General features: G+C 38.3%; 2 protein-coding genes across 2 annotated transcripts; both read right to left on the reverse strand.

The window, feature by feature from the left end:
* Positions 1 to 599: 599 nt before the first annotated feature.
* On the reverse strand, positions 600 to 6,716 carry f2rl1.1 (coagulation factor II (thrombin) receptor-like 1, tandem duplicate 1). The gene is made up of 2 exons (XM_041811790.1): positions 6,581 to 6,716; positions 600 to 6,182 (listed from the first exon to the last, which is right to left on the reverse strand). The coding sequence occupies exons 1-2, from the start codon at positions 6,651 to 6,653 to the stop codon at positions 5,110 to 5,112; spliced, it is 1,146 nt and encodes a 381-aa protein (XP_041667724.1). The 5' UTR covers positions 6,654 to 6,716; the 3' UTR covers positions 600 to 5,109.
* A 2,316-nt stretch (positions 6,717 to 9,032) lies between these two features.
* Positions 9,033 to 17,667, reverse strand: LOC121525331 (proteinase-activated receptor 1-like). Its single transcript, XM_041811248.1, has 2 exons — positions 17,425 to 17,667; positions 9,033 to 13,676 (listed from the first exon to the last, which is right to left on the reverse strand). The coding sequence occupies exons 1-2, from the start codon at positions 17,510 to 17,512 to the stop codon at positions 12,430 to 12,432; spliced, it is 1,335 nt and encodes a 444-aa protein (XP_041667182.1). The 5' UTR covers positions 17,513 to 17,667; the 3' UTR covers positions 9,033 to 12,429.
* Between the last annotated feature and the right edge of the window lie 4,569 nt (positions 17,668 to 22,236).

Consider the following 22,236-nt stretch of genomic DNA (forward strand, 5'->3'; position numbering starts at 1 on the left):
CTGTATAATAAATAACAAAGTCCTAACCTTTAGGGTGGAGTAAGACATGGATTTGGTGAGTAAGCACGGCTCAGGTACCGTCCAGATAGGGTTGCTACTAGCTCCTGGTTGTGCTGTGGATGTACCAAGAGCCTGAAAACTGCCAGTGGTCTCCAGTGTATCACCAGGGCTGACAAAAGAAACACCATCAAGCTTGACCTTGGCAGCCAAGTGACACACGTGTCAACTGTTCCCACCCTGGGTTCAGGCACATCAGGCCCTGTGATAAATCTTTAGCGCCCTGCATGCCCAAAACACATGCACCTTGCTGTATTCTTTTCTTGATCTTTCATTCATTTTTTAGGCATCTCTACTTGAAAATCTTTGCTGTAGTAAAAATCGAATGCAGGTAGTAGGTCACCTTGCCTGACACCTGACCTATGGCAGTGGTTGCAATTCTGTGGAAACAGTTGGTCTAATCATGTTTTAATTTCTTTGCTAAAAAAAGGAGGAAATGGTATCAATTGCAGCCAGTTTCATGAGAAGAAAAAACACCTCACAGAAGCTTCAAGAACCTTGAAAAAAAAAAAAACACTCAAAGATGGAGCAATACAGAGAAATACATTTAATTTGAATTTTTTTATTGGCAAATTTAAAAATTCTACAAGTTAAAATGACTTTAAAAACAACATTCAAGGTAAAACTTGTACCAACAGAAACAGCTTTTAGCCTTTTGAGTCTCAAAGGCCTTTGGCACATTGTCAAAAAATCAGGCAAAAAATCATTACAATGAACACTATGGACTTAAAATGTCAAAGGAAATCAATCATATTCCAGCTATATTGAATTAAAAATCATCAGCAAAGTGCATTAAATAAAAGTCAACATCAAGTATAAAAAAAAATCATATATTTACAAAAATAAAACAGTAACTTAGCCAGCTTGAAGCTTGTAGGAGGTCTGTAGCACACACAATTGCTTAAATTCTTCACAGCAGATTTTATACAGAAACCCGTTTCATATTTTAACGGAGTATTAATGAATATCTTTAAGGGAAATTCCGGTGTTTTTAAAACTGGGCCTTTTTTGTTACTATTTCGAGGTCTAAATAACAAAAAACAGTATTATAAAGTGTTGGATTTGCCTCAGTAGATCATGCCATGTCATGCCTGCAAATTTAGAAACTGCTCACGAACGTATTAAACCAAATGTAAATTTTTGTTTGCCATGAAAGAGGAAGTCATTTTTCTAGTCTGTTTTCACACACTTTAATCCACTCTGCTAAGATTAATTCTATGAGTGTTTAAAGTCTCTTGAAAAGCAACTTGCAAATATAACAGTTGTTAGGTTTGCAGTAAGGAACTGCTATTACAATTTTTGTGAGATTATTACAATAAATACTGAAGATTTGTATCACACTAGTGGTTAATCATGTTTGTGGGCAGTTACCGCATTTGCAGGTGTTACATGCCATATGACCAGAATGCTGCTAAAATCCTCTGGTTATCTTTTCCAGTGTATCAATGTCTGATGATTTTGCAGAAGTGATCCCCACAGAGATAAACCTTCTTGTTAAACAGGGAGATACCCATTTTTAACCTGAAGCAGCTGCTGTAGTGCCATCTCTGCAACCAGACTGTGTTTTTAAATATAGCAATTTCACTTCACGGCACACAACAGTTGCTAGTTGAGGCTACTTTTCATCAACTTCAACACAAATTCACACAGACGGCTTAGGACAACAGCAGTATCTCCTGTTTGCTGCTGTGTTTGTGGAGTTTCGGGTCTTGGAGATGGACTAGTATGACCACCGTTTCTGCTTACAAAAAAGCCTGTTTCTGTTTAAACAAGGTATCTGTAAGGGTTCTGCTTAGAAAACCAGACACATGGAACAACATACTCAGCGGCAAAAACAAGCACTTATAAAGGATGTACTTTGAACAGGCGCTTTTACCCGCAGGTGTTAAAAGGCCGACATTACAGCTGCTGACTAAGCAAAACTATTGGAGCGATTCCAAATCCTGTCAGTTTTAATCCCAAAATATGTTAAAAGCAATGGTGCGAAACAGGACTGGGAAATAAATCAAGTTTCTCCTGTTTATAAAATATACTCTGTATTGATACACATTCAGAGGAGCTATAGGCTAAATGTTGTAATTATGGATATAGTTCATGTTAGAGTTGTCTAAATATTACAGGAATATTAGAATATTATCATATAAATAGTTTATTTATCAGTAAAAGCAAATAATATGGAAGTATGTTTGATACCACAGTAATAAAACAAACCCAACATCCAATATTGGGTCATTTATCATTTTTTTTGTTCTCAAACCTTTTAAACAATGTCTAGATTGCACAAATGTGTTGGACACAGTTGGAAAACGTGTAGTAAGTGCTCCTCGCAAATTCTATCCACTATTCCAAATGTTGCCAGCATATTTGTTCAATTAAGACAGAGCTCGTGTACTCTTTTGATTAAAAATGTAACTGAAGATCATGAAGTTTTCGTACTTTTTTTAACAACTCATCATTAATAAATGGGGATTCGAGAATGCAGTAGAGGACCGTTGCAGCGTTGTGATCTGAGATGTTGCAAGTTTCCTGTGATTCAGTTTGTCAGGTTGTCTGTAGCTGGTTTTTGCAAGCAGATAAATAGAGAATCAGAGATAAAGACGTACTATAAAGGCCAACAAATATTTGTTCAGAGAAGATAATCTAGTAAGATAAAACCATGCCATGAGTTTCTGAAATGCTTCTATTTGGAGTATATTTCTCACAAGGAAACTTCAGCCTCATAAACACTCCCATCCCCTGCCAGGAACCTGCACTGCTTTGCTAGAATGGTAATGACAAATAATTGTTGATAAGCCAGAATCATGCAGCCTAATAATATACATTAGCATTACAATAAAAATACAGAAAAAAACAGTAAATGTACAGGACTCTACTTCTTGTATAGACCGATTTATTGCGCAGTAACTTAGAATATAAACTACTTTAAATTGACAGACTGGCGGTTGTTGCTATGCAATGATAGCTCGTCTCCTTCAGCTGCAGCGGTGTTAACTGACAGGCTTTCAGAACATTGCAGACTGACTAGCGAGTTTCAGCTTGTCTCGTTGCGAATCTTTGGTCTGAACTTGTCTTCAGCGTGTAAAACATTTTGACCACCTCAATAGATGGCAATGTTGCCAATGTTTTTGTACAGTTTAGACAGGTTTGGGGAGATTGTCTGCATTTACTTAATTATAAATGATAAAATGACCTGTAATGGGGTTCAGTGTCTACCATCTGAGCTGCTGTGGTATCAAATAGGTTTATGCATTGATTCTTCATAAAATCATACCAAAGTTAGTCATTTTTGAACTACGCCAACTATCTATTTCTTTACAGAAAAATACAGGGATGTATTTTAGGGTTGTATGCTATTGGGCTCAGCACTTTAGTTCGGAGAGAGAAATCCCCTTTATTTTCTCCATAGTGGTTTTAATTATAAGCCATATAATCTGAAATATCCAAGTCAGACTTACCATGAGCCACCTGGGAGTAAAACAATGATATATGTTCTTTTAGAAGACAAAAGTTTGGGAAAGTTTAAGGAAAACATATTTTAATTGCCATCTTGCCAAGACCACTACATTACCCACAATCCTATAGTGTCACAGTGATGCCTCTCATTGATGAGGCCTCTGGTAACCATGGAAATGTCTACTGTGCCCTCAAACGATGACAATAATTCATTTCTCGGTAGTTTGAAGTGGTAAATACTCAAACTATGATAATACTATAAATTTATCATTTAAAATGTAAACTCTTCTGTAAAGATAATTGTTGATAAAAGATACCGACATGGGTTGAAAAACTGCCCTGAACAACCAACAAAATGAATCACAATGGATTGTGGGATACGTAGTTCTTTCAATTTTGTGGAGAAATATGTATGCAGTCTTGTACATTTGCCTTTTTCTCAGTTGTCAAATGCTTTTTTGCACCAAAGTTAATGTCTAATAGTCTTAAGTATTCAGGTAGCTAAATAGCTTGGCTCATACTTTCAAAGCATTATAAGAAGGACTTTGCAAAAAAAGTGCATGGAGGATTTGAATGGAAAATTTTGCCTCTTAAACCAGCATCACTGTTGAGCTCTCAAAGATGCACACCCACTTTTTAGTTACGCCTTTTCTGGGAACAAAATTCAGCGTTAAAATCCTCCACTGATATTTTGCTAAATCCTTATTACATCACTTCAAACACAAGAGACAAGCTGACCATCTACTTGAACACTCATGACTATAAAACATTTGACTCAGCGCAAAAATGGTGTTCAAAAACAGATAAAAAGACAAAGGTACAAGACTGTGCACAAATTCTCTTATGAGGATGAAGAAACTACATATCCCACAATCCATTGCACTTCATTTAATTAGTTTATGGCTAGTTTTTCAAGCTTTCAAACCATGTAAGTACCTTTTTCTGTGCTTATCTTTATTGTAGTGTTCAGCATTGTTCTGGGGGCAGAAGTCACTTCCAGGGACATCGCTGTGACACTCTAGGATTGTGGGTATTGTAGTATTTTTTTGAAAGGTTAGCAAATGAATAATGTTTTTCTTAAAACAAGGTTTATATATTACATACTTTTGTCTTCTACAGAAGCATATACCATTGTTTAACACTCAGGTAACTCGTGGTAAGTCTAACTTGGATTCTTCTGACAAGTATGGCTCATAATCAAATTTGCTATGGAGGAAATGAATGGGAATTTTACTTCTGGAACCACACTGTTGAGCTCTAATACAGCATGATATCAGTATTGATAGATCTGAACATTTCTGGGGATTTTTACAACCTATATATCGACTGTAAAAATCAGCTGTATGTATGAATATTTCAGTTTGTTTTTAATGGCTGAAGTTTTAGTTCTGGACTACATTTATAAGCTGATATTGGTGTAAATAAATTTGTAAAAAGTTGCATATGGATATCTGCAAAAATCAAGTATCATACACCCCTAACAAATGTCATATTGTGGCATTCAGCTACGGTATTTTAAGATATGATTTTGGGTCCATATTTGCCAGCCCTTGAGCCCAAGTTTGAAAAATAAAACCCTTGATTTACCCTTTAAACCAACTAGCAGTCAGTGCTCTGAGTGTCCCCTGATGAAGAGTACGTGTTGGTCTTCTTGGAGTGCTTCAGAGCACTGAAGGAGACCCTCATCCTCTCCACCGTCCTCTCGCTTCGGCACAGGAACGTGTTCTTCACGTGCTCCCTGAAATCCTCGGAGATGAAGTAGTAAACAAAAGGGTCAAAGCAGCTGTTGAGACTGGCCAGGCACAGGGTGGTGATGTAAAACCCATACAAGTTGTGTTTAGTTTCTCTTAAGAGGAGGATATAGTGCACCAGTAGCATGATGTTACTGGGAGTGAAGCACACTACAAACATCACCAGGACCGTGATGATTAAAACCACTGCTTTCCGCCGCCTCTTGGCGATGTTGGGGTCCTCCATGGTGTTCCTGAGCGCTTTGAGCATGAGGACATAAGAGATGATGCAAATGACTGTTGGGACGATGAATCCTACAGTCCCCATTGTCAGGAAGTAGCCTGCTGCTGTTTTGATCTGACCGGGCCTGGTGATGTCATGGCAGGTACGGATGTGGAGATTCCTGGAGCGTACTTCCTGGTCGTACAGGTAGAGGGGGATCGTGATGAGCCAGACCACCACCCAGATTGTCACAGAGACGGCTACGGCAGTACAGTTAGATCTCTGCCGCTGAGAAAGCGGGCTGACCACGGCCCAGTACCGCTGCACGCTGATACATGTGATGAAGGCCATGGAGCAGTACATGTTCCCGTAAAAGAACACCACCAGCACTTTGCACAGCCCCTCTCCGTAGATCCAGTCATTGTTATTGAAGTGGTATGCAATTTTTAAAGGGATCCAGATGACAAAAAGCAGGTCAGCCAGAGCTAAGTTAGCCATGTAGATCGATGATGGATGCTTCTTCTTAGCCCTGAAGAGGAACACCCAGACGGCCAAGGCGTTAGCGGGCAGGCCAACAGCGAACACAATGATGTAGATGATCGGGAGGAAGACAGTTGTGAGTCTGCTGGTCAGGACCTGCTGGGCCCGGGAGCCTACCCAGATCCCATCATTGGTCTCTGTGCCAGTGAAACCTCTCACTGAATTCTTACGGTCATCGTCTATGATAAAAAAGAAGAAGTAGAGCAGGTTTATATGAAGGAAAAAACTAAAAATGGCCTTCTGAATCTAACACAAAACAGAATCCATCATCTATAACAACTTTGACCTAGTTTTATCTCTATAGTCTACCGGTCCTAAAGCATGAGTCATCTGCAGTATCACTTCCTACTTTACATACAACTTTAATGTTAAATCAAATTAAATAAACCTCGACAGGTAGACCAGACTGGCTAAATCCAGCCTCTTCAGACAATCAGGACCAAAAGAAATTAACCTAAACATAGTCGTTATTGTTACAGCTTCAATATTCGATGGCTGTGGATTAGTTTATTAATTAATTCTACCTGCCGCGGTTTTTCTGAACAATAAAAGTCCCACAGGTGTAACTGAGCCTTACCGTCTTGAGAAAAGCACGTCTGCACGCTGAGAGACAGGAGGAACAGCAGAAGCAGTATTATCCTTGAAGTCATGGCTGGGAAATAAACACGCAGAAATCTCCGCGGGTGTGGCTGTGTTTAATCTTTCCGTCGTTGACTTCCCCACAGACATCCCCTCCTCTTCAAACCGCCGGTTTTGACACCGAAGTGATGTCATCTCGTCAGGTGACCGCGCGCAGCCTTCAGGACACACCTTAGACAGGTTATAAAGGAAGCTCGGGAGATAGTTGTCGCTCTGTTTTGGATGACTGAAATAGATGATAATCAGATGTCTGTAGAGCTACACTCACTGACGCAATCTGATAATATCATGAGGATAAATTTAGCCTGAATACTTAGCCTACATGTACTATTCATGAACAAGTTCAGGCTACTTTTTAAACTGTTTCCTTTTTTGAAATGAATACGGCTTCTTTACAAGTCAAATAGATATTGTTCCAATTCTGTCTAATAGATGCGGTGGCTTTTAAAAATATGCAAAAGTTTACTGATAAAGGAGGAGAGACGTTAGCAAGAGTTAAGGTAGCTGGTGTTATGGTGAAATGAGTTACCGTCTTAAATGGTGACTATCAGCCATTAGATGTTGAAAACAGGCGTTTCCCACTGCTTCTGTTTTCTTTGTAAAATATAAAAATACTTATTTTTGGTGGCTCTAAAGGTCAACTAATAAAAACATTTTACAAAACACATTTTTAAAAATGTACAAAACACGCACAAAAACATTCAACTGAAGACAAATGAAAAATCCTTGGCAAAACTACAAAAGAGGCTCTTTAGTTCATAAAGGGGCTAAAAATTGAACATAAAGCATTTCACATTATGTAAAAATAGTAATAAAAATCTGAGAGTTTCTTAGAATTAAAAAAAATCTAGTCATGTATATGTGTCATTCAGACAAATGAATCCGATTTTCAGACTATCTTTAGATGTTGAAAATTCATTCCAGTGCTTCTGTTTTTTTTTTTTTTTTGTAATAATGTCAAAAATATTTATTTAAGGAACATCTGAAGTTCAACTGCAAAAACATTTCACAAAACACATATTAAGAATTGACAGAACATGCATTAACATTTCACTTCAAAATGTAAGAAATATTTTAAAATGTGTTGCAAAACTCATGAATGTTTAACCTGAAAAATTGTAGTTGCGTTAAATGTGATATTCAGGCAATATGATTTTTAGGCCAGATGTTGGAAAATTTCCAATGACACCAGTACCTCTAGTTTTTTGTTAGAATGTTAAAAAAATATTTATGTACGGTGGCTGACGGTGAACTGTAAAAATGTTTCATCAAGTACAGTAAAAAAAAAAAATAAATAAAATAAAAAAAATGACTAATGCTACACAATAAAAATAATTTAATAAACAGTAGGGCTGGGAAATTAGACCTGATCTTAAAATAATTTATTTTTGCAGCAGAGATGTTATGCTCTAGGCATCCTGCAAACATTCAAGTACCACTGTTTTCAAGAATAGTTTGCAAAAAAATCAAACTTTTCTTGTTTTTGTATATGTTTGTCTTATTATAAATGAAAAGGACATAAATCATCACTCCCATCAATACAACAGGTAATATTGAATGTGCAATGAGTCAAATAATCACCATTCGATATTTTTCACCATTAGTTAGCCTCAGTGTAATCTTTCAGATATTGCGTCATTACAAAATATAATGATTTATTGCTTGTTTGTTGGGAAATACATAAGATGAGGAACTTTTAAAAAGCGCAATTAATTTATTTTCCCAAATCATTCAGCCATACACTACATCTTTATAAAAATACAGAAAGGACAAAGTCAGGAATATATAATTAACAAAACAGCTTGGTGCAGTGGCAAGTGCTGTTGACTCGGACTAAGAAGGTTGCTGGTTTGAATTCCTGTTGGACAGAGCCTTTCTGTGTTAAATCTGCTATGGGGCCTAAAGCCGACAATCAACAGACATTCATATGAAGCTAACTGGTGGCTCTAAATTTTCTGGAGTGACTATGTGTGAGTATGAGTACGGCTGCTTGTTGACAATCTACCAGTGACAGCTGGGATCGGCGTCAGCCCCGCAACCCTGAATGGGATAAGCCGTGGTGGATACTGGATACTGGAAGGATTTAAGTTTTCCATTCTTTAACACTGCAGTAAATTTTCAGTATAATTTTACTCACTTATTTTAATGTATTTTAATTTATCTTTAATCAATCTTTATATTCTACAGTAGACTTTTGTTTTGTTTATAAACTATGCAGAATTTATCCCTCTCTTTCTGAAATACACATTAAACTTTCTAATCACAATTTAATTGATTAATTTGACAAAGTACAGAAGTATCAAAACAGACACTGTTGTCCCAGCAACATTTAAACAAAAAATGTAAGGAGAAATGAGTGAAATAAGGGAAATAAATCACAGCACAGACAGATGATTTAATGTAAAAAATATGGATTACATTTATTGTTCCTTTACATAATCATAAATCCCGTGTAGCACTGAAAAACAGAGATACTTGAGTTCAGGTGCAATCCTGCATGTTAACTTTTATTAACAGTGCAATAGCGCCACCTGCTGGATAGAATAGGGTGGCTTTGAAATAATTTGCCTGAAGTAATTCGCATTTCCCACCAGCAGAGGGCAGAGTGAGGCTAAATAAGCCATGCTGTGACGTTTAATCAGCCCATTATTTTCTATGTAACACTGTCGCAATGCTGATACGTTTAATAAATGATATTACAATACTGTAACAAACAAGTGGCAAAAAAAGAAAAACATATGGTATATTCAAGTGCAAAACAGTACGTTGATACACATTTTCCAAAAAACATGAGACATAAGTGCTTGAGAAAGAAGCTTTTCTAAACAAAGACAATACAAAATAGATCTATAAGATAACTTTACTTCTATTTACTGTAACGCTTTAAAGATCATTTGCAGCTTATAAGAAAAAACATGGAATCAAAAGCATTTCATAGCATCGGAAGATGAATAGAGCTCTGTTAAAACAAACTTCATATTACTCATGTATTCATAATCCAGTCTCCACTGAAAGTCACTTCAGCTACTTAACACTGGTGTGATACCTTCCCTTTCATACTAAAGGAAGAATAACTTTGAGCCCCTTTATTTTCTACTTCTTTGACTTTAAAATGTCACATTTCTGCTGTTTAGTGACTCTGAATTCACATGTAAGAGTCATTTAAGTAGTCAGAATAAAGACCACTTAAGATATTTTCAACCTGTGTCATATTTACGCTCATTTTGGAGTGTAAATGATGAATAGGTAAACATTTTTTTGCATTGCTTTAGGTAGATTGCGTCAGCTTGCAGCTGCAAACTTGCTGAATGTTAGATGTTTTATTCATATTCACACTGGACTGAGCTAGATATCAATATTTTTATATAAATTGAAATACTTTCATTTGGGATAAAGGGTAGGGCAATATAAAGCCCAGTAGAAAGATGGCCTATGCTAAAAATCGCATGCAGCTATGTGCTCATTGATTACGATACTCTATCCTAAAGGTTTAGTCTTAATGGGGCATTATTGTTTGGATTATTTTATACCCTTTAAGGATTTTTTCTTTTTTTTTCCACAAACTTTTAGTTCTTCTGTTGTTTTTCATGAGCATATTGACATACAGCTAGCTGTGACATTTAGCATTTGGCCCATGTAGATTTATCTTACAACAGGATTTGTTTTTGTTATTCTTTAAGAAAATACAGAAGTGTTTGCCATGTATTGGCATTTAGATTAAAAATATAACAGTTATATCTTTGGTCCACATTGCCAGCCCTGTGATCACAGTGTATCCTGTAAAGCCCCTCATATTTGGACTGACAGGCTCTTGCAGTTCTAGTTAAAATGTTATGGAAATAACTGCAACACATTTAGACTTTTTGTAAAACTATTTCAACTGCAAACTGTTGTCACATCACTTTTTCAAAGTGAGACTTTAGTGACAAAATTAGTGCTTTGGTTTCCTTCCTTTTTCTTGCTTATTGTTGGTTGCCTCAATCACACATTTTAGCTGTCATAGCCTGTGTTGCAGCTGTAGGCTGAAGCAATCTCATGCACCTAGGTTTGTCACAACACCAGAATTTAAAACTCTAATCAGTCAAAATCAAACTATATAAATACAGTGATACAATTGAAACAAAAATAGAAGTCCTAAGCACCATAATTTGGGTCATTTCTGGCTTTCATTCAGCAAAAATGCAAGGGAAATCCAGCACAGTGTTTAATTCCACTAATGCATCAGAGCAATTTAGACAGTGTCAACTCCTCTGCAGTCTGTCTGTGTGCAAGAGACCCTGGCATCTTTATAGGATGCATTTGCCAACCTTTGGACCATTGCTGCTCTTTCATTCATGCACACAAATTGTGAATTTAAACCAGAACAAGTGTATCACTGTGTATAAAACTAGGATATCAGAAACAGCATGCATTGGTTCTCTACCTCGATAGGTTGATTAGTGAGTCTAAATTATCCATAGGTGTGAATGGGAGGTCCTGGCTGTCTCTTTATATCAAACCTATGGTTGGCTGCCAGTCTAGGATGTGGCCTGCTTCTTGCCCAGTGACAGCTGGGATCAGCTCCTGCCCACAGTGACCCCAAATGGGACAAGGAGTATAGATAATGTATGTATAAATTGATAAAATGCTTGTTTTTCATGACATAAGATTAACTTTGATATAGGAGAAATCAAAAGTAATCAAGCCTTATCTGTACACGTTTAAAACCACAGAAACAAGTATTGAAGTTGTAGAGACCCTGTTCTGGGTGATTTCTTGCTTTCAATTAAGAAAAATTGCAGAAAATTTCCTGCCCATTGTCTAAGCTTTGGCAACTTTTTGAAAAGTGGGTGAAGGAGAGCAGTGAAGACATTTGCTGCAGCTACATCTTGTGCTAAAGTTGCACATTTTTTTGTTGCAAATTATACGCCATATTTTCTTTGGGTTAGAAAATACCTGAAAATGTGTTTTTTTATGTAGATTTTTAAGCTTTTCATGCCTTTATTAGAGCTAGAGAAAGAGTGAGGGAGTGGGAGAGTGGCATACGGGAAAGGACCTGCAGGCCACACCTGAACCTGGACTGCCTACATAGATGGAGCGTGACCTAACCTCAGGGCCATCTGCACCCTTGAAAATCTGTGTGTTTAAAAGCTTAGCTGAAGGATGCATGCTGTTAACCGGCCAAACAGTTAAGTCCGGATATCATATTAGTTGGACAAGATTTACCCATCAATAGCTTGTCAGAGCTTTCCACCAGCTCTCCACCAAATGTAGCAGTTAGCATCTTGTAGGAATAGCATCGGTATTGCAGTGTTTTGAACAACAAAATGAAAATACAGTTGTATGTAGGCTGTTGAGGTTATGCTCATGTATAACCACTAAACAGAAGTGATGAGTAACCACATGTTAATCTGCAAAAAGGAGCGTAGGCTGGTGGAGCTAACTGCTAACTTTAGCCACACTCTACTCAGCACACCAGTCTCACATCATATACTGTCTGACGCAATGCCCCTTTGATGAATTTGACTGTTTTCTGAGCCTTTTTTTCCACTCTTGGCTAGTTGGTAAACCCAATTTAAATGCGTGTTTAACTGGAAAAGAAAAAAGCTGCCTAGGAACTATCTAGCATTGGTTCTTTTGGATCAAAACTCATGTAAATTATTGAAAAGTATTGAAGTATGGAAAATTGGAGAACCTTTGAAGCAATACCAAAGCGTTCTACCTTGACATCATTTAAACTCCAAAATATTTTTTTAAAATGGGACCCAGAGATTGTAAGACTTAAAAAAAAACCTCTAGATGTGTTTATCAGACTAAGAGTTTCTTGTACTGGCAGCTAGGATTTGCTTGAATTGAGTCCATTTTAGTGAGTGGAGCATTTGTTTTGGAACTGTCTTTACGGCTGGATTTCAGAAGAGTTCTGCTGGAGGATCTGCTTAGATCAGACGACGAAAGTCTGCTGCCGCTGCCCTCTGTGATCCTCTGACACCTCAGCACACTGAATAGCTCTCTCTGGCATTGTGATGATCCAAAGTAGTAGACCAGAGGATCCAGGAGGCAGTTCAGACTCCCCAGACACAGGAAGACCAAATAGACTACATAGAGGCCATCTGAGGCCTCCCGGCTTGACTCTTCCCCCTTCTTGAACTGCAGCTGTTGCATGAGGAGGAAGACATTAGTGGGCGTGAAACACAGCACAAACATGACCAGCACAGTGAGCGCCATCACGATCGCTCTTCTCCTTTTGCGTGAGCGGCCTGGAGCTCCTGGTGGGCCCCTGCTTAGGGTTACAATGACCCTCGTGTATGACACCACCGTGACAATCAGAGGCAGGAAGAAGAGGAGGACGCAGAGTGTGATGAAGTAGGTTTTATAGACCCAGAAATGCTGTAAATGTTGGATGTCATGGCAGGTGGTGATGTTCAACTCTGTGAGGCTGAAAGTCTGTTCAGTGAAAAGGAGGTGCAGAGAGCCAGCAAAGGACAAGATCCACATGGCTGCACAGGCAATGGTGGCGTTTTTAGGACTCCTCCATGATAGGGAGTTGATAGGATAGACCACAGCGAGGAGCCGGTCCACGCTGATGAGGGCGATGAGCAGAATGGAGCAGTACATGTTCCAGTAGAAGGCTGCGGTGACTATATGGCACACGGCAGGACCGAATATCCAGTCATTTCCATTGAAGTGGTAGGAGATCCTGAAAGGCAGCACCATGGCAAAGAGCAGGTCAGCACAGGCCAGGTTCAGCATGTAGATCGCTGCTGGCTTCTTAGGCCTGATCCTCCGAGCCAGGACCAGCAGTGCACACAAGTTAATGGGTACACTGATGAGACAGACCACTGTGTAGAAGGATGGGATGATGATTTTGGACACAGGGCCGGTTAGGAACAGGCGTGCCTCCTCTGAGAGATTCTTCCTGCTGCTGTTTGTTATATTAAGCCCCAGATGAGATACAGGGCGGATATATCCGGTGGAATCATAATTTTCCAGATATTGCGATAGGTCCTCCTCCTCTGACGGACTGCCATAAAGGAAGGTCTTTGGAGAAAAACTGCCTGCAAAGAGAAAGTAAAATGTGTCAAACAAATCTTTTAAATCAAAGACATGAATGTGTCTCAACCTGTGTTATTTTTGAGAAAGTGCATTTTTGAATCAGCACAAACATTTATTATCCAGAAGAAAACCAGACTCCTCTAGCATGGAAAATGTATAATTAAAGAAGGAAACACTTAAATGTACAGAATGTAACGCCCACCACCAGAGGTCTCTCCATCAAACATTTAGAAAAGTTTACATGGAGGATAGTTGGGAGCCATGGGAGTGATTCCTTGCTACTCCATCCCCCCACCCCCTAAAGAAAACAAACGGACTCATTTTGAAACAATGCTATGTTACTGTATGAGTGATTATTTAGAGCATGCTTTGGGGCTTTTTGCCTCGATCTGATAGGAAAGCTGAAGAGAAACAGGAAACATCAGGAGAGAGTGGGGGAAATGCACCAAACATACGCTCAGATCTGAAAACAATCCTGTGACCAGGATGTGAGGAATAAATCCACAGCATATGGGTGCCTGCTGTACCAACTGAGCTAAACTGGCACCCAAAGAATGAGCAAAAATGCGTGGAAAAAAATGTGTAAATATCATCCATTACCCCTTAAATAGGTTAGTTTAATGCCATTTTTCCCTCTACCTCCCATTATTGATGGAAGAGAGGAAGAGATAAAGAAATGGCCTACAGCTACAGCCATAGACCAAGGACCAAACTTTTTTCCACAGAAGTCCACATACAGAAATGTAAGTTCCAAGGAAAAATGGTTGGGAAACACCAGGATAAGGCATGCTTAGAGACTAAATATGCTTAGTTAAAACAGCCCACATCACAGATTTCCACAAATGCCTGACGAGGCAAATGGACAATCACTGTTAAGGAATTTATGGTGGCCAGTCAGATCCCAGGTCAGGATGACAAAGACACTCGGGGCTGCAGAGAGGGAAGACGCTGACAGCTCATCCCCACATTGAGACATAAAACAGAAGAAAACAGCAAAAAGCTGCCAGACTTTATAGGAGTGTTGGTGCTGAAGATGATTAGAGTGATATGATTTGTAAATCAGTCCCTGATATGGAGCAGATAACAGCACATGAGCACCATCAGAGCTACTGTTTGCTGGGTCATTATGAATCAAATATTGTTTTATTGTAAAAATGCAAACCAATGACCTTGTTTTCACAGTTAAGTAAAAAAAAAAAAAAATAGGACATCAACAAAAACTTATCAGTGTTGATTAAAGAGCTAGCACCACCCAGTGTTGAAGCTGAGAACTACAACAAAGTAAAGCATGTTCAAATGAGGGCCACATTTAATTTCTTTGTTAGAATTTGCTGTGAGCCAATGGGACACATTCAGCCCAAAGGTCAGAGTTTAGCCCCCCCACCCCGACACGGGCATTTTAGTGTGAAAGTTCTAAGCATTGTACCATTAATAAAAAGCCTTTGTTACAATATCTTATTTGCAGAAATGTTCAAACCATAGAGGTCTTCATCAGGGTTGATGTAGAACATGTCCTAACATGTTTGAAATGATTAAGCCGCCATTATAAAGGCCTTTAAAGTATTTCCTTCCTCATTTCTGCATTTTTTCATGATAAGAGTGCCTGCTTTCCTTCCTTTTGATGTGAACAACAATTTCCTGTTTTCCAAGAGCACCCACCACTCCCTTTCTACATTTTTCATCCACCAGTCACCCCCTTTTCTATCTTATTTCAATACCCTACTTTCAATGATATCAGCATATCACACATGCTGGTTTTTTATACCACATATAGGAGAAGTGAATCTACCCTTATCAGCTGATTTTCTTCGCAGAGTCAACAACATAACCAAGAGGTGTCAAACTCAGTTTCAGCCCAGTTTCCGATCCTTAAAGGGCCTCTTATTACTTTAAGACTATAAAAACCAACAACCTTGAAACTAGAAGTTTGATAATTGGTTTTAGTAATATGACACAAGAACTGAAAGCACAAGTTTAGGGAAAAAAAAAGAAAAAAAGAGATTCAAGTGTGCAGCTACAGTACAATTGACTTAAAACATAGTTCTTAATGGAAACAAATGTTTGCAAAAAGCTTTGTATATTGGCATACACACTCACATTCATCCTATGTTTTTGTACATTATGGAGCTCATCATTACCATCAGGTTTTTTAGCATGTTGCTGAGTTATTTTTATCAAGTTAGACATTTTTATTTTAGTCTGCCCTCCTTGTCCAAGAGATGGCCTCTTGGGCCGCCTCCCAAGGACATTTTGAGCTTCTAATACTTTGTTTAATGTTAAGGGAACAAACTGAGGAAGGAATTCAGTTACGTAAAGGGAAACATCAAGTTATTCACTATATTAAAAAATATCTACATCATACACGAAACTCAATGCTTTACTTGATTTGTTATTTTCCCATGGTTGGAAAAAGCTGAAATATCTTATTGATATAGCCTAAGTATTCAGACCCTTTGCAAAAACACTTGAAGTTTAGCTCAGATTCCTCCCATTTCTCCTGATCCTTGCTGAGATGTTTCCACACCTCGGTTGGAGTTCGCCTGTGGTAAATTAAATTTATAAGTCTTGATTTGAAAAGACTCGCACCTCTCTATAGAAAGCCTCACAGCTGACAATGCATATTGGAGCAGAAAACAAGTGACAGGATTGAATTTAACACAAACCTGGGGAAGGCTCCAAAAAATTCTGTTGCACTGAAGGTTCTCAAAAGCACAGTGGCCTCCATAATTCTCAAATGGAAGATGTTTTACAATACCAGGACTCTTCCAAGAGCTGGCATAACTGAGTAATCAGTGGGGAAAACTTTAAGTCAGAGAGGTGACCAAGAACCTGATGGCAATTTTCACTGGGCTCCAGAGGTCCCATGTAGAGATGGGGTTCCTGAGGGACAGCCATCACTAAATCCCTCCACTGATCCGGGCTTTATGGCTAGATGTGCCTCTCCTCAGTGCAAAACACATAAAAGCCTGTTTGGAGTTTGCAAAAAACTCCACATTCAAACATTTCTACAATGACTTTTTCACTTCGTCATGATGGGGTACTTTGTGTAGATTGATAAAAATAAAAATGAAGTTTTTTGACTGTAGGCTAAAACATAAAATTGAAAAAAGTTAAGTCTGAGCTTTTTGAGTAGAATCTGCTTACAGTGTTATTGATGTTTTAAAAACATTATCCTATGGTTTGGGGCCTTACTTAGAAAATAAATTACCCTGAAATACTCTGATTTTTCTTGTTCTACTTAAAAAATAATAATTTGATCAGACAACTTCGCAAAAAGACTATATATAGATAGTAACTTAATTCACGTTCTTTTACGTTTTCAAATTCAGTTTTTATACCTTTAATAAATGGTATGGTACAAAGAAAGCAACAACAACAACAAAACATTCAAATAAATAAATACAACTTCCACTGTCCCAGGATAACAGCTAAACATGTTGATTCCGTCATAAAATGTAAAAAAGAAAATACTAACCGGAAGTTTAAAACTTAATCAGCTGCTTTTAAACGTCCAAAACGATTTCCTCATTGTCATAGCGATAACTTTATCAATTTTCTTGAATTTTATTATCGTTTAATATTAACTTTAGGCACATTCACTTATACATGGACCTACAGCCACCTGTTTTTGTTTGTTTTAGTGTAAAATTATGCTACGTATTTGCATTAAGATGATTAAAACCTACCTAACATTAGCATTTAAGCTAACGGTGTTTTAATTCAGGACAAAGTGTCGTCTTCTTTTCTTACCGTTATTTTTCTTGGCCGAGACCGCGCACGCGCACATCACAGCGAGCAACATCAAACTTTGGAGATTCGTCGAAATCGTCGAAAACATGTTGCTGCCAAATAATGAAGTAATTAAAAAAACACAAATGATGATGGCAGACGTCTATTAATGATCCTTATCGCGTGTTTAACTCTCCGCGTTCCTCGCGCTGGTTCTTCTTCCACTAAATGAAGAAAACTGCGTCTACTTTCCGCCCACAGTCCAATCTGTGTGAAAAGTTCTATCCACCAATGAGCTGCGGCCTCTCAGCAGCACAGACACAAATTCCTACAGTCTGACGTCAGCTTCCCGTCACACAGCAGACAGATCCAATCGGAGTATTATTATGGGAGCACTAAATAGACCGAAAACAGATGATATCCTGGCAAATGGGGACAGAATCATCATGAGTTTACATGTTTTGTCACAATAAATGATGGTCCTATGACTGAAAAAAATTACATAAACACTGTAAATAATTGTCTGGGTTTATAGGCACACATATTTCAACTGATGAAATGACCCTGTACTTGTGATGGCTTTCCACAGACATATGGAAAAGTCTTCCCGTGGGAAAAAAGCATCTAGAGAGGGTAAAAAAAGAATGCCCTCCTTGGATCATTAAACAAAGTGAAGTACATGTAATAAGAGGGCCTCTTGGGCCAGTCTCCAGGACATTTTGAGCACTCAGCACTTGTAATTTGTTGAATGTTTAGGCAACAAATTGAGGTGGGAATTCAGTTAAAAATAAACATCAATTAAATATCTATTTTAAAAAAGCTACTTTATTCATGAAGCTTAGTGCAGCAAGATTGGATTAGTTGTTTCCCCATGGTCGTTGTAAAAATGCAATATAAAAGAAAGTCTCATGAGAGGATTGTTGACTATCAACATTAAAAATTGAGACCTTTTAAACCTCAGTCTCAAACCTTACATAACAACCAACCATGACCTATAGATAGTTTTTAAATCACCTCTAAAAACTCCTGTTTGCAGACTTGGTTTCATCTGATGTTATCTTCTTAATTTGCATTTATGTTGTTTTAAAAGTGCCATACAAATAAAGTTATTATCATCATTAAATACCAATAAACTATAAACATGAAATCTCCAATGAAAGGATGAAAATAGAAACAATTAAAAATATATGTTCAGTTCTTTGAAAGAGATTAGTAAATAAAATTGGCTGTGGTTGTTTCTGCAAACTTTTTAACATGCATCAGTAAATGCACTTATAATATGCAAGTAACATGGATTAAAATAAGTTATTAACATGCTCTCTGCATTGAAAAAGCAGCATGAAAATGTTTCAATTCCCTGTGTAACCTCATCAAATTAACAGTTTCTATTTGCACTTGAGCTAAAAACATGAATGATGGTTTTATAAATGATCATAACAACAAAATTCTTCCTTTAATTGAATTATTTAATCATATTCAATTGAGAATATCAGACAATTTGTAACAATTTGATCCTTTGGCATTGATGATTAAATTAATTCGGCCTTCTTGGTAACCCAGATTGCCCATCCTTGGTCCAAAATATACAGGAAAAGCAGTTCACAGCTTGTCATTCAAACTGTCTTATTAAGTCAACATTAGAAAAGTAAATGGCTGTGAAAAAGTGATTAGTCAGCTGTTTGGCTGACAGCTGGCTATGTTTATCAGGGGCTTGGCTTTATCTGTAAAAAAGTGCAGATTACTAGCTACTGTCTTTTGGCAGCAGTGTTAATTTCCCTTTGGTGAACAGAACAAAAACAATAATGGTGTGAAATATCTTTTATTACTGACATTTTCCAACAGCATAAAGTAGGTCAAGTCTTTCAATACCAGGATGTGATACTCACTCAGCCAACAACGGTTCTTGTATTTCCTTTAAACCATCGTCAGAGTGAAATTACAACAATAAAGAAAACCCAAGAGGGGAAAAAGATGTGGATATTTCAGTATAAAGTAGTGCAGGAATGACGCATTTACAAAGTGAAACACAAGTGCATTTCAGCAAACACATTTACCAAGAATACAAAATATTTACAGAATAACAAGCATGTTCATTTTTATATAGATTCATTTGTAGTTTATCATTTCTACAACTATTATTAAAACTATTCATCATGGTTTTCTAGAAAGATCCTTCTGTACATTGTGTTGCAACATTATTAATATGATTGAAAGTGTGTTTGCTGGTAAAGTTACTATTTTTAAAGGGCAATGCAATATAATCAAACTTAGATCCTTAGTGTTTTCTAGCCTTTTTTGATCTAAATTCACTGTGAAAAGCCACATTTCAGGGAAGAAATCAGAAGTCAGATTTTTGCACTCCAACATCAGCAGCCTGAACACAATGCACCATGGCACCTCACGTCCTCATTGAGCACTTCCAGGAATTCGATAGAGGGTTTCTTGCAGGCTATCTTTGCTTCTGCAAGATATTCGACTTGGTGAGAAGAAATGCCCTCTGAAGGATTCTGGAGCTCTGCAGAATCCCACGTTTGCTCATCCAGCTGATGTCTGCCCTATATTCTGGAACAGAGAGTGCTTTGAAGTGAGGTGACTCCACCTCTGACTTCCTTCCAGTGGATTCTGGGGTGAGGCAGGGGTGCCCCTATGCTATAATGGGACGTGTAACAGGGTCAGTGAACTGTGGAGTATCATTAGGTGATATCCAGATCGTGGATCTTGACTTTGCTGATGATGCTGTGATCTTTGCAGAGACTGTAGATGTCCTTGTCAGGACTCTTAGCTTGTTGAGTGAGGAAGCGTTGGGAATGTGCGTCTCCTGGATCAAAACAAAGATCCAAGCATTTGGGGCTGCTTTGGATGCTGCCGTTGAATCTCTGTCTGTGATTGAGAGCATCAAAACTGTGACGCAGTTCACCTTTGGCAGCATAATCTTTTGATCCAGATTGCAAGGCTGAGATCAACCACAGACTTGGACTTGTGCATGGGGCAATGGATTTGCTAGGCAAGACAGTATTGCGTACCCAGTATCTGAGCATGTGGATGAAAGTCTTTCGGTCCATGGTCCTCCTGGTCTTGCAATACTCTTGTGAGGCCTGGATATTGACTGATAGCCGGAGGTGCCAACTGGACTCTCTTTGGCGCATCTTTGGGTATCCCAAGGCCATCTGTCTAATCTCAATCTCAAGGGACTACCTGGTTAAATGAAGGTACAATGAAATAAAATAATGCTGATGTGCTCAGGAGAGCCGGGAATGGGAAGGGTCAGCTGTTGGATGCAGGAGTGGCAACTGCGCTTTGTGGAGAGGTCAATACCCGGAGAATGGGGTATGCATGCCTGGATGATGGCCATCAGGAGGCCAGGGCAGTAGAGGACCAAGGTGACCTGGCAAAGTCGGCTGGATATCATGGCAGGTGGTGATGTTCAATTCTGTGAGGTTGAAAAGTCTGTTCAGTGAAGAGGCAGTGCATTGTTCCAGCAAAGGACAAGATCCACATGGCTGCACAGGCAATGACTGCCTTTGCAGGACTTCTCCACGACAGGGACTTGATAGGATAGACCACAGCGAGGAGCCGGTCCACGCTGATGAGGGCAATGAGGAGAACGGAGCAGTACATGTTCCAGTAAAACACCAATCAGCTGCAACCTGTTCTTAGCAAGAAGACAAATTCCAATCATCTTTGTCAGCTTCCTGTTACTTGGCAGATTAAACGATTTCAGTGGAAAGCTAAATGACCCTTAAAATACAAACGATTACCTGTCTAATTGGGTCATCTCTGTTTGTATTGCCATTCAATTAAATAAAACATGTCCTGGGGTTATCATGATATTCAACAAGTGGATACCTTTCCCATACTCCATGCTTAAAATGAAACACAGTTTCTATTATTGTAACTTTTAAAAAGTCTACAAAAGTACCAAAGCTTTAAAAAGTGAATTTATTTCATTAATAGCTACACAGAAGAGAAAAAATTCTACTGAAATTGTGCAACAACAGTCAGTGCTCTGTGTGATTTCCAATTGAAAATGTGTGTTAACTGAAAGCAAGAAACATTCAATATTCAGTGCTAATTAATTCTATTAGGGTTACCATAATATCGATTGATTTTGACTAGTATCAAATTAAAGATCCCCAACTTCAAACAAAGAGATTCTCAGCTAATCTAGCCTGGGGAAATCCCACCAACACCTCCCATCCTGAGAAATCAGGATCCTAATGTTTTAACATTTTCAGCCAATCAGCCAAGGAAGCCTTTCCTTGCATTAAACAGACATCCCCAATTCCAAGAAATGTGGACCATTGACTAAAATGTAAATAAAACAGCAACACATCTAAAAAAGAAGACAAAAACACAAACAAGAAAAGTTAGAAAAGTACAGTACAGAAACGATTCTGTACTGGGAATCAGTGCATGGGCTCAGGAACACTTTCAGAAATCATTGTCTGTCAACACAGTTCACTCTGCCATCCATGAATGCAGGTTAAAGCTGTATCATGCAAAGAAGAAGCCACATGTGAAAACAATCCTGGAATGTTGCTGTCTTCTTTGGGCCAAAGCTCATTCAAAATGGATTGGGGCCAAATGGAAAACTGTTCTGTGGTCAGATAAATCAAAATTTGTAATTATTTTTGGAAACCATGGATGCTGTGTCCTACAGACTTAAGAGGAGAAGGACCATCCAGTTTGTTATTGGCGTGCATCTCTGACGGTATGTAGTTGCACAGCTTGCACATCTGGAAAGGCACTATCAATGCTGAAAAGTATCAAGATGTTTTAACGCAACATACAAAGACAAAGTTTCTTTAAGGAAAAGGCTTGGTATATTTCACA

This window comes from Cheilinus undulatus, linkage group 17 (assembly GCF_018320785.1).
Source record: "Cheilinus undulatus linkage group 17, ASM1832078v1, whole genome shotgun sequence".
Classification (NCBI taxonomy): domain Eukaryota; kingdom Metazoa; phylum Chordata; class Actinopteri; order Labriformes; family Labridae; genus Cheilinus; species Cheilinus undulatus.